We start from the raw sequence: 13720 nt of genomic DNA on the forward strand, positions 1-13720 counted from the left end.
AGACTCTGGAAGCTTCAAATGACATATTACGGAGTTTGGGTTGCTCTTACCTTTTTTCTCCTGTAAACTATGGGAAGATATGTCAATTTTATTTTTCTTTCTAATTTCCATGGTGTAAAGTTTTTATAGAGAAGAGTATGATCAGATCAGTCTTGGATTTCAGAGAAAAACCTTAGCAATGTGAAGAATGGAGCAGAGAGACAAGATAGACTGGGGACAGGAAGTCAAGTAAGGAAGACACTGAAATAGTCCAATCAAGCCTGACTGATTCAGGGTACCTGACTTAATACAGAGGAAATAAAAAGCAAGGAGTTGATTTCAGGATTTTATTTCTACTTTAATCTTCAAAGAAACAGGAAATATTTTCTGAAATGATTTTGATTTATAATACAAAGTTGATTATAATTAGCTGATTTTATTTCCATTAGATAATAATATGTTTAGTTCATCTGAAGATGACATTGTTGTTGCCCCAATCACCCATGTATCCGTCACATTAGATGGGATTCCCGAAGTGATGGAAACTCAGCCGGTTCAAGAGACATACGTACACTCACCAGGACCCTCATCACCAGAACAACCTAAGAGAAAGAAAGGTGAGTGGTTAATTTGTTTAGGGCAGTCAACTCTTGATTGGAAGCTAAATATAATTTTTATTCAAGGATATTTCTACACCAGTAAAAACTTATATAAGGAGAAAATTGAAGGTACAAAAACATAAAGTAAGAGGTGTTTCTTTGTATTAGATTCATTTTTTAGAAAAATCATTTTATACTTTTAAAATATTTGGTCTATCTCATAGAAAAGGGATTTTCCAACTTTTTAAAGCCTGACTCTTTTTTCTAAACTCTTTTATCTAAGTTCAGAAAGAGCTCAGGGGTAAGGGCAAGTCAGTTTCCTCCTGCAGAACATAGTTTGAAAACCACAGGTATAGGTTCCAATATAAGGTTTCAATGAGAAAAATACAGGTTTAATCAGCAGGTAAGTAACTGAAGAGGAACATGTTAGAATGTGTTAAAGGGAATTTTTAACTTTTCACAGCTTAGGACCATACTTACATTCTGAAGTCCAACACTATTTCCGTTTCATTGCCTTTTGATTCTACTCCATCCAGCTTGTTCAGTACTTTTGAGTTTGATATCTTAGTTAATGGCATCAGGAGCAGCCACCACATAACCTAACTGCACATGAAAGTAAGGGAAATTTCAGGGGCCAAAAATGAAGAGAAAAATAACAATAGTAAGAATGAGCTGACACTGCAGGACCTCTACAGGGCTGAGGAGGACATGTCAGTCTTGATGTCTGAGGGGCTTCGGTTTTATTACCCAAGTAGAGGCAGATGCTTCAGTCTTGGTCCAATGCAAATAGGGGTATTAGACAGAGACTTCAGCATGTGATTGAGATCCTTGAAAGACCATACCCTAAGGGGAAAAACAGTCCACGCATTGGCACAGACAGTATTAAGGAAGCTTATACTTCTCAGCTGGGTGGAGAAATTTTTCCTTTGAGAATTCATAGTCCTAGGTTGGCGTTAACCTAGGTGTATGATTAGATTTTCAACTATCACTGACGTTAGGATTTTCCAGCCAAGTAATTAACATAAGAATGGCCTCCCAGCAGGCAATAACTTTGGGTACCAGGGAAAACTCTTGTAAAATTTGCTTTGGCAAGTCATATACTTGATCCAGGCTGCACAGAGTTTCTACAAATAAAACCCTGCTGAAGGTGAACTCACATTTCATTATCACAAAATAACTTAAGGAAGATTACTTCCTGAATGAGAAGTAGCAGGCGCCGAAAGTCCTAGGGTTAGATCTCTGAGAACCTCAGACAACAGAATTGTCAAATAGAAACTTTCAATGCATATGATTGTAATTATTAAAGCAAAAGAATAAAACACGTCATCAAAGAATGAGACTGCTAAAAAAAAATACCAGGCGAAACTCCCTCTTCTAATCAAGGTGGAGTAACAGAACCTGACTTGGCAAAGATTTTTTGGATATGACACCAAAAGTACAAGCAACAGAAGCAAAAGTCAGTAAGTGAGACTACATTAAACTAAAAGGCTTCTGCACAGCAAAAGAAATAATCAATAAGATGAAAAGGCAACTACAGAATGGGAGAAATATATATATGCAAACCATTTATCTGACAAGGGGTTAATGTTCAAACTATGTAAGGAACTCATATAACTCAAGAGCAAAAAACCCCAAACAATCCAATTAAAGAATAGGCAGACGACCTGAGTAGACATTTTCCTAAAGAAGACATACAAATGGCCAACAGGTATATGCAAAGATGCTCGATATCACTAATCATCAGGAAAGTGCAAATGAAAACCACAGTAAGATATCACCTCATGCCTGTTAGAATGGCTAGAGGTAGCCATAGAAAAAGACGAGAAAATGTTGCCAAGGATGTGGAGAAAAGAGAATCTTTCTACACTGTTGGTGGAAATTTAAATTGATAACAGCCACTACACAGAACAGTATGGAAGTTCCTCAAAAACCTAAAGCTAGAAATTCTGTATGATCCAGCAATCCTACTTCTAGGTGTGTAGCCAAAGGAACTGAAAGCAAGTTGCCAAAGAGATACCTGCACTGCCGTATTCATTGCAGCATTATTCACAGTAGCCAAGATTTGGAAACAGCTAAGTCTCCATCCATACGTGAATGGGTAAACTAGTGGAGGAATACAGTGGGGTAGCGAAAACATTATCTGTCAGAGAAAGCTGGTAAATAGAAAGCAGAAAATAAGTTGGTAGGAGGGACAGGAGCTAACTGAAGTGTGGCTTCTAGTGTTATTTTTAGCACAGTTAGCTACAAGTATCTGTCTCTTGAACAGTGATGGGTACCACTAGGTTCCACATTTATACATCTGGTAGTCTCAGGAGGGATCTGGCCTGAAGAGTGACTTTTTTGAACCTCTTCTCCTTGATGCTTACTCACCTTCACTTCAGAGGTGTTTTCCTATTCAGTTTGTCTGCAGATGTTTTGTTACTAACCTTGTGACTTTAGCTTTCAAATTCTGCTTTTCTAAGTTACTGCCCTATATTATATTACCCCAGCTTTCACCCCTGTGATCTAGACCAGTGAGAGTCAGCCTCAAGGATGTTGGGGTAAGAGATACTAACTAAGGTGTCCATTTTATGCTTAATCTTCATTGTCTCATATACAGAGCGATAATCTGTTCAGACAGTGTTCTCACCTCAACGTAAATCTTAGGCAACACTGCTGCCAAGTTGTGGTTCTAGATAAGTGGCACAAGAAGAGCACAAACACGGCTTTGGAATAGTTGATTGACCCAGACTAAGGCTGCACAAAATACAGTTTAACGCTGTTGCAATGAACTTGTCTAGAGACTGGATGATGGATAACTGTAAAGTTTGCTTGCTGTAAATTGAAAGAAATATAGAACAATGAGATGTTTAAAAATACACAAGAAAATAAAAATTGACCTTGTGGTTTACCAAAATTTTGCCTCACTTATTTTTTGTATCTAGAAGTTTTGGGCAGTTTCCAATATTTGAGAACTAACTATAGACAGAGATATATTTAGAAGAGAGAGAAGCTAAAAACCCACTTCTCCTGCCTTAAAACTTATGTAATCAAGAGGCAGACAAACATATCTGGCTTATTTTTTGAGCTCAGGTTTTATCAGCATCAAGAATATTCCCCCAGATTTTAAGAAAGCACTGTCACTATCATCACCTCAGAGACAAAATGTAAAGTTTAAACTTAACCTCATTTTTGCAAATGAGCCAAAGTATTGTTTTCTGCATAAAAATGTTTGTGATCTAACCTGTATTAATGTTAAATTTTTACTGAAGTTATTTTCCTTTTAATAAATAGCATTTAGGAAGCCAGTATATGTGTTCAATATATAAAGAGCAAAATGTTTGGTACTTGAAATTTAGGATAAATGACAAAATAGCATTTATAAACAGCTAAATTGTCCATTCTCTCTCACTTTGGGAGGCACATACTTACATAAGAGCTGTTCTGATTTCAGGGAGAAAAACGAAACCACCACGACCAGATTCCCCCACCACTACACCCAACATATCTGTGAAGAAGAAAAATAAAGATGGGAAGGGTAAGTACTACTATAATTTCCCTATAATACTTACAGGTCAGGTAACATTCGGATTGCTTTAAAATGTCTGCATGTTGTAAGTAGAAACCACAAGCTTCTACTGAAATGCTTATAAGATACAGTCACCACTTTTTGTGAGGGGACTGGTAATAATGCAAGCCAAGAAATCTGTTCAGGAGATTTCCACGTACCTGTCAAAATCATCTATCCTTTCATTTAATACTAAGTCTCTTGGAAGAATTTAGCCACATTCGGTTTTCAGTTCATTTACATTCAGTTCAGTTACATATTACATTGTCTTGGAGTTCTAGCATTTTCATAACTGCTGCCCAAGTTGAAGAAGATTGTTGAGACTAATCTGCTGGCTCTTAATATAAAAAGAACTATTGAAAGTTTTTGTACAACTCCTATTCAGTTTCTTCTATGTAATAATGGTTCTTAAAAAGGCTGAAAAAAATTGTCTTGAAGTGCTTTCTCCCTAAGTCATCACAAATCTAATTGGCAGGATTGGTCTGTTCAGGTATCTTTTATGGGACTAATAAAAAGATGTGTATTAGACCCTAAAAATTATGACCATTATATCACCAGTACTAACTGAATTGTGTAATAAGTTTGTATAATTATAGATGGAACTTAATAAGACTTTTAGTTGTGTTTTATATTGTCCTCTTTCAAATGAATTTTTGGTCAGTTAAAAAGAAATTGCTTTTGTTTCAGGAAACACAATTTATCTTTGGGAGTTTTTACTGGCACTGCTCCAGGACAAAGCTACTTGTCCTAAATATATCAAATGGACCCAGCGAGAAAAAGGCATTTTTAAATTGGTAGATTCTAAAGCAGTATCCAGGTTGTGGGGGAAGCACAAAAACAAACCTGACATGAATTATGAGACCATGGGAAGAGCTCTCAGGTGCGTGATGTTTCTGTAGTTCATTGTGTTAAGAGTATCGTTTCCTAAATACTCAAAAGTCAGAGGATTAAAGAAATGGTGAGTGTTACTATTGAAGTGCTGAACCCACACTACTTATAGAAATGAGTATGTATTTAAATTGAAATCTTATTCCAGTCGGGGAAAATGTTCTCTTTCCCCCCAAAGTCTTCACGCAAACAACAGATATTTTATTTATGAAGGGATCAGAAAATGTTAAGCTGTCATTGGGGATTGTAAATCGACCACAAGTCTCATATGTTCTGAGCCATTACACTTAAATTCAGCACAAAGTGACAAACAGTGGTAATGCATGTACTTAATAAGAGGGTCCATTTTAAAACATGAATCTCAGATATGATGTGTAGTATGTTATTTTGGAATAAATTAATGCTTCGAGAATAATATTAGACATCATAAAAATGTTGAACGAAGGTACCATTTTATCCTTAAGCCCTCTTTTAGTTTGTTTTTCTGTGATCATGTCATTTAGTCTGCAAGATCTGTGTATATTTGAGAAAGATTAGAAGTAGCAGTGATCTGATAATTTGATAACCTTCTTAAACCAGAATTATTTAGTTACAGTTTGTGTTTTATTTTTAAACTTATAGTCTTTAGGTTCTTGATTTAATTAAAATCACTGCCCAAATCTGAATCACTTCTATTTGTACATCATTAAGTTTTACACAGAAAACTGTATCACATTTACTGAATCAAATTTAAACCGATAGGGACATTACAGTAAGCTATGGAAGGGAAATAAAATAGCCACCCCTCATTTAGAAATTCTTTTCTCCTTTGTTGGTCTCCAACTTTTAACTTCTGTATATGATTCAGAAATTTTTATTGTGTTGAATATTATTTTAGTTTATGTTTAACTGAACAAAATACTGATAATATTGTCTGCTTTGACTAGGTACTATTACCAAAGGGGTATTCTGGCAAAAGTAGAAGGTCAGCGTTTGGTGTATCAGTTTAAGGATATGCCAAAAGATCTGATTTATATAGATGATGAGGATCCAAGTTCCAGCATGGACTCTTCAGATCCATCACTGTCTTCAACAACCACCTCGAGCAGGAACCAAGCAAGCCGGTCGAGAGTATCTTCATCTTGCAGTCCAGGGATAAAAGGAGGAGCCACTACAGTGCTGAAAGCAGGGAATTCTAAAGCCGCAAAACCCAAAGAGCCCGTGGAAGTGGCACAGCCGTCAGAGGTTCTGAGGACAGTGCCGCCCACGCAGACGCCATACCCTACGCAGCTCTTCCGGACTATTCACGTGGTGCAGCCGGTACAGGCTGTTCCGGAGGGAGACACAACCAGCAGCGTGCAGGATGAAGCATTAAATTCCTCCGTTCAGAGTATTAGGTGAGAAAATTAAAGTTACCGATGCACATCATCGTGCCAGGTTTCTGACCAGAGTCATCTTTTGTTAAATGTGCTGGGATTCAAAAGTGAGAATAAAAATTATATAGATTTCAAGCTAGAACTCTTGGTCAACAGATTGTTTCTGCAGCAGTACATCAGTCCTCAGATTGTATCGGTGGTTCTTTATTTTTAAACTGTGATACTATTTTTCAAACAAAGTTAGAAGCTATAAAAATTTTCCATAAATGGACGTATCATGACCTTTTGGAATTGCACTGAGTTAAAGGAAATACACATTATTTCTTGGGAAGATGCTATTTTCTCAGATGGAGTTCTGTTAAATTGTTGACTTGTGAGTATAAAGACCGCATTTTTTCCATTTTAATTAAAAAAGTACCTATTGAACTTTATTTTCCTTTTAAGGTTTTGTTTTCCTCTAAGTTCTGTTGGTTACTTATTACTACTGAATATTTAATAGGAAATATGTGGTTCCTCCCATTGGTTTCTAATCTCTGCCATCTTATCATCATGTGTATTTGTGTTGATAAGAAGCATACAATGGCCACAGCTGATCACTGGGACTCCCTTCTTGGGTTGATTCAGTTGTTTTTTTAAGCACGTCTAATCAAAATTTCCTTTTTTAGGCCTTCAGAATAAAAATAAACCAGAAGAAAAACAACAACAAAAACACACACCTCTAGCAATTGAAGATACTAAATTATGATATTATATTGGATACTTTATTACTGTGAATGTCAATTTCAGGAAAAAACTCAGTGCCAGATATTAAAACATTCTAATAATACTCCCTGCCTGTGATTTTCAAGCTGTCTTTGCTATATATTTTTCAAAATCTTCATTTCCAAATTCTCTGAGAGTTCTCTAGACTCTGCCTGCTTCCTGCCTCTGGTAATCTAAATGTTACTGATGCATTTCATTATGTCATGTTTCTGACCAGAGCCATTCCTTGTTAAGTGGGTCAAAAGTCAACATTTGTGATACTGCAGCTTTTGTTAGATCTACGTTGCCCACAGAGTGCGGGCCAGTTTCCATAGCCCCCACGCCAGCTCTCAGTCTGTTCATGGTGCCTTCCTTGTTCTCCAGCTGAAGCTCCTTACTTGCCTGAACCACATTCTGTACCTGAACCAGGTGTTTTAGTTGACTTAACGCCTGTCTCTTGCTATGTATTTAAATCTTTGGGAGCTAGATTTTATTCATCGTCCTGTTCCCAGCACCTAGCATAGTCTGATATATAACACCCCTTCATATTTATAGAATTTATTTGAAGTAGTGTAAATTATCATTCTTTATCTCTTCTTAGAGTAATGAGTTCTCTATGTAGACTACCTATAAAATGAAGATACAAAATTAAACTTTTCAAACTTTAAAACAATTTATTCTTGTAGAAATTATTCTATATTTATATGTGTGCATATATCCACACACACTCTAAATTCCTTTTACCTAAAAAAAATTCTTCTCTCATTTGTTTACATTTTATTCCCCCCCCCAAAATCCTACTTATTTTCACTGTAATTATGCCAACTTTTTGTTACAAGAAATTTCAAAAAATGGAAAGGTTGAAATAGTACATTGAACACCTACTTACCATCCATCGAAATTCAGAATTTATAGCATTTTGCCTTATTCCTCTTCTGTTTTTATTTATACCCTTATTTCTGTTTCACTATTTGTCAAGTCAGCTGACATCACCATGACTTTTCACCCCTGAGTATTTCAAATACCCCTAAAGCAGTAGCTTAATGATTTGCTGTCCTGCCAGTTGATTCATGTAATCACATGAATTATCACTTACTTACAATGAGGTAGCAACATGTTTTTTCTCAATTTTTTTCTTTGCTCATTTATTTTTATCTCACATAATGGCACATACAGTTGTCCCTCAGTGTCCTCAAGTGATTGGTTCCAGAACCCCCTTCAGATAACAAAATACGAGGATGCTCAAGCCCCTTATGTAAAATGGCATACATAGTATTTTCATATAACCTACATACATCCTCCCATATACTTTAAGTCATCTCTAGATAACTTACAATACGTAACACAGTGTAAATGCTGTGTAAATAGTTGCTAGCATGTGGCAAATTCAAGTTTTGCATCTTGAAACTTTCTGGAATTTTTTGGGGGGAGGCAGATATTTTCCATTGGCAGTTGGTTGAATTTGCAGACATGGAGACCATGGATGGATATGGAGGGCCAGCTGTATCTATATTGACATTGATTAAATTCTTATTAATTGATTTATGGTATATGTACTCAGTTTTACAAGTTTTAATTTTGACTCTGACTTCACAAAAATAAACCTCTGGTAAAATATTTTCTTCAAATTGTCTCTTGGTAAACTTGGAAGTCCATATACCTACCTGGTATAATTTATTTCTCTATAGTGTTATTCAAGCACTAATAGTTTGTCTTAGGCCTTTTAAATAAATTAGCCTATGAAAATATATAATGTGTAGATTACCTTAAAAGTAATGTGATGGAGTAGGAAGAATGCGGACATAACCTTCTAGCCTTCCAGCCAATGATTAGATGTGACATTGGATCAAATTAACTATTCTAACTATAAAATAAAGATGAGTATTACTTAATCTTACAGGTAGTTAAAACAATTAAAAGACACTTTCTGACAGCTGAGTAAGTATTCAACAAAAGCTAAATGTTATATTGTATATCTTTCTTAGCTTCAGAAAGTTTGAGGAATTTTAAATTACCAGTATTGTACCAGTTGGTTACAAGCAGCTTAGGAGAATTTTTGTAAGTAGTAAACTGTAATATGACCTTTGTTATACCATATAATGTAACCAGGCACAACTGACAGTTCCTGCATTAACAGAAAAAGATAATATAAATTTCCTGTGGTTGAGAAAAGGCTGTGTAATATTTTATTCTTTAATGTCTGAATTTTTTGTGAAAATTAAATTGCTTTGGAATTTGTTCAAATAAGCCAACATATTTATGTTGCAGATTTTGTACATCAGTATATATTTTCTGGCAGATGGCAGTCAGGTGTTTCAAGAAAGGGTTATCCTTTTTCTGTTTGAAAAAAACATTGACCATCTAGTGGTAGCCCTGATAAGCAGTATGGAAATTTTCCAAGTACATTATTGCTCATGCCACACCTGAGAGAGGGAAGGTGTGTATTAAAGAGTTGTAACTCCCCACAGTTTAAAGATGAGAAAGTAAATGTTCACCTTAGCTGAAGTTATTTAGGACTCAAGAAGTGGCAGGATGTTGTCATGGTTAAGCACAGAGGCTCTGCAGTTGGATGACTTCCTATCTAACTGGTCACCTTAGGCAAGCTGTTCAACTTCTTTGTGCAGTTTCCTGTCACATGTAAAATGGGGATCATAGTACTGATAGAGGGGCAAGGCTATCCATGTTTATAGAGACAATCTGTATGCTTACGATATGTCAAGTACCGGTGATCTGTATGTACACTATGTGTGCATGAACTCTTGCATGGGAAGCCCTTGGGTCCTTTTTATTTAAAAAATGGTATCTGTCTGCAGGGTCAGGTACCACGCTCAGGTTTAGATTCCACCCAGGATATCCTGATTCAGGCAGGCAGGGGAGAAGAAGGGAGGCACAGTGTATTTTGGAAGGATGTCCTACTTCCCAAAGTTATTCTGTATCCTTCCAGCTCATCCCTGCCCGCTCAATAATGTTAGTACATCTGGCCTTTATTCCTAGCCATACCCTGCCAACCTATTAAATCTTCATCACCTGATTCATATTCTCTTCTAGCAGTGTCCTTCCAAAGAGCTGCCGATATCCTGCAGTAGGCTGACCCTCACAGTGGTGACCGTGGTGACAAACGGAACTTGGGAGTCGGTACCCTACACGAATGGGTGGGCCCTAGTTATCCTGCGTGTGTCTGCTTCGTTGAGCTTCTCATGAGTTGTGCTGAGTCTTCATCTCACCTAGCCCATCTGTTTTCTCCTCCAGAATTTCATTTCTCACATGTGACAGGCCGCATAACTACAACTGACTAAAATTTACCTGCGATGATCTCCTGGCAATAATTAACATTTGGTTTATGGGGACTAATCCAGCTCTTAGCCATTTGGAGTAGCAGTTATCCCTCTTTTGTAATACAGCTTTACAGAATTCGGGGGAAACACAGTGGAGATCCAGGTGCTGAATTTTTTCAACTGCATTTGTTTTATAGTAACAATGGCCATAACTATAAATTTCACAGCTCCGAACTTTTAAAATTAAATCGACTCATAACCATTTATGTATCTCTTTTCTTCAATAAATGGGATTAACAACCTTATACAAACTGGATTTTATGTTAAAGGGTTTTATGTTAAATTGTAGCTTTATGACAACTTTGTGAAAATTATTTGAGCTGAGAAAACTGCTAAAACATGCTTCTATTTATTTTTGCCAAGGCTTGGCCTTATTTTTTGCTCTCTCTGCCAGCCTGAAGAAGCCTCATGAGTTAATTATATCATGACTTGTCTTATGTAATATGATATGAATCATGAACTATTAAAATTCTTCTAATAATTCTGTCACATACACATTTCAGATTGAAGTGTTTTTTATTTTAGTTAATTGAGTGTTTTCCCTCTCGATAGGAAAACAAGTTGGAAACAATTATAATCATGTGATGTTTGGTCATTTGGCTGGGCATATTAATGATACTATCCATCAGGTATTAAAATGATGATAGTGAATCCAATACGTTTATTTTAAAATTCCTAATTTTCTTTCAGGCATCTTCTACATAAATTCTTGGTGAAACATTTTGATGTCTTCCTCCTCCAACATAATTGCTTCCCCATTTGTGTCAATAAAGCACATTGTGCAGACTTTTTTTTTTTCACCAGATGGTATCATAGTTAATGGACTGAGAGATTTGTGTTGGGCGTCACTGTATGTACAGCGTTTAATACAGGGTCAGGCACAGTGTTTATGTTGTTTTGAAAATATGGGAAGTCGCATTGGAAGTGAGTAACTCATGTTTTGTCACAATGACTTGTCACATGTTAAAGTTTTCAACGATGTAGATTATGCTAATTTCCTCACTTTTATTTCATAATCTCCACAGGACCATACCAGCTCCAGCCCAGGTTCCAGTGGTTGTATCTCCTGGGAACCAGCATTTGCACACAGTAACACTCCAGACAGTGCCAATCACGACAGTGATAGCCAGCACAGACCCCTCATCAGGTGCGGGGTCTCAGAAGTTTATCTTACAAGCCATTCCATCATCGCAGCCCATGACAGTACTGAAGGAGAACGTCATGCTGCAGTCGCAGAAGCCGGGCTCGCCCCCTTCCATCGTCCTGAGCCCTGCCCATGTACAGCAGGTCCTCACCAGCAGCGTTCAGTCCGTTTGCAACGGAACCGTCAGCGTGGCTTCATCTCCGTCCTTCAGTGCTACCACACCCGTGGTGACCTTTTCTCCTCGCAGCTCACAGCTGGTGGCTCACCCACCTGGCACTGTGATCACTTCAGTTATCAAAGCTCAAGAAACAAAAACTCCTGTGCAGGAAGTAGAGAAAAAGGAGGTGGAAGATAACTTGAAAGAAGGCACTGAAGAAACTGAGCCACAGCCACAGCCTTATGTGATGGTGGTGTCCAGTTCCAATGGATTTACCTCTCCCGTAGCTGTGAAAAGTGAACTGCTGGAACCCAATGCTTTCTAATTAACACACCAAAGGAATTATGGGTAGTTGTTTTTTAACTGAGCATTTTCAATTGTACGTAAACTGATTGATTTCTAAGACAAATTCTACGAATGTTCCTAATTTTGTAGTTACTTGTTAAAAACAGTAACTTAGAGCTAATTTTGACTTTGTTAGATGAGAGGAAAACCCAAGTGTTTCTCTTTGTTCTCCAGATGTTTCAGAATTCATTTGTGAAGGAACAGGCATTTTATACTATGAAGACATTCTTTTGAGATTTTTTTTCCAACGGCTATATCATAAACATTTTTAAAGTTTCTTTTTAAATTTTATACCATATTAGCTTTTCTGATTCTTTTGTAAATACAGTACTTAAATATAAGGCATCCGGAAATTTATAGAGGAGCTATTTTCATTCCACTTGTATAGGTTAAGTCTTGACTCTTTCAAATGCAAGACACCTATTTTATGCTTTGTTAAAATTATGATTTCACTTGGATTGACTTTAGTTTGTTGCACTGTATATTGAACTATGACTATGTAAAATATAACATTAAAAATTGAAATGTGCCCACGATATGGCTGAACCTGTTTCCAAAGCAGGATAGTGTAAAAGCATCAGCCTACGAGTGGCTCTCGCCTTAGTGTGTAACCGTGGGCAAGCCACTTGATCTTTCTGGGCCTCGGTTGTCATCAGAGGAGGGATGTATTGGATTAGACTAGATGATCTCTCATTTCCTATCTAGTTCTAAATTTTATGATTCTAACCCCTAAGTTTTAAAGTTATATCAATTAAAACATTATCAGCTTATCTCCTAATGTAAATATAGCTAAAATATTGCAGAAAAATTAATGGCCCTACAAAATTCATTTTTCTGTTATCTGTAAGATCTGCTATGAACTGAATTCTTCCTAAATACTTTGTTCATTAACTTTCTAGGCCACTGTGCATTGTGGTCCCCTAGTAGTCTTACGCTGCTGAGTGCTAAATGATAAACTGCTATTCTGAAAGAGTCAGGGCTCTTTAAGATCCCAGAAAGCAACCAAGCCTTGGGCTAACCTGACTTAGTCAGTTGCTATAAAAGCGTAATTGCTTTATATTTTGGATCATTTTTTTATTGGGAGTGGGGGGAGGGGGAATTGCATACAAAGATAATATACATATATATCCAAGTTTCTGAAATGAAATAGTTTTTAGATTACTTTTTCAGCTGTAAATAATGTACATTTAATTTCACAAGAAAAATTGTTTTCTGCAAATTTTCTAGTATAGCAAAAAAAATTTTTGTAGATGAAAAAAATCACTATGTTTAGAGGTCTAATGTTATATGTTTTCATATTACAAAGTGAATTTGTATTTAAACAAAAATTGAAATTTTGGAATCCTCTAAACGTTTTTGTATCTTTAATTGGTTTATTATTAAATAAATCATGTAAAAATTCTCAAGTGTTTTTGTTGCCCAGCAAATGTTTCTTAAGAACAAGTATACAGAAGATGTTGCTAGTATTACAGTGTTCTTAAAAGTTTATATAACAGCATCCATTAGATTAGAATTGCAAAATCTCATCCTCTCATTCTTCCTTTCTACTGTGCCAAATGGCAGTTTCTAGATATCACACAATGGATTACCAAGCTCCAAAAATTAGAAAACAATAAAACATTCCCAGCAA

At 36.4% G+C, this 13720-nt stretch overlaps 1 protein-coding gene across 7 annotated transcripts in view; it reads left to right on the forward strand.

Moving 5' to 3' along the window:
- ELF1 (E74 like ETS transcription factor 1) overlaps positions 1-13491 on the forward strand; it is a 91577-nt gene extending 78086 nt beyond the window's left edge. For 5 of the 7 annotated variants that reach the window (XM_045508914.2, XM_045508915.2, XM_010973290.3 and 2 more), the window contains 5 exons: positions 429-596; positions 4012-4095; positions 4813-5005; positions 5940-6389; positions 11470-13491. In XM_045508914.2, the coding sequence (XP_045364870.1) occupies positions 429-596; positions 4012-4095; positions 4813-5005; positions 5940-6389; positions 11470-12070 (1496 nt within the window). In that variant the 3' untranslated portion in view covers positions 12071-13491. The remainder of the gene's footprint in view (positions 1-428; positions 597-4011; positions 4096-4812; positions 5006-5939; positions 6390-11469) is intronic. The other 2 variants (XM_074378254.1, XM_045508917.2) reach the window with 1 other exon arrangement.
- Positions 13492-13720: the final 229 nt, after the last annotated feature.

This window comes from Camelus bactrianus, chromosome 14, assembly GCF_048773025.1.
Source record: "Camelus bactrianus isolate YW-2024 breed Bactrian camel chromosome 14, ASM4877302v1, whole genome shotgun sequence".
Taxonomy (NCBI): domain Eukaryota; kingdom Metazoa; phylum Chordata; class Mammalia; order Artiodactyla; family Camelidae; genus Camelus; species Camelus bactrianus.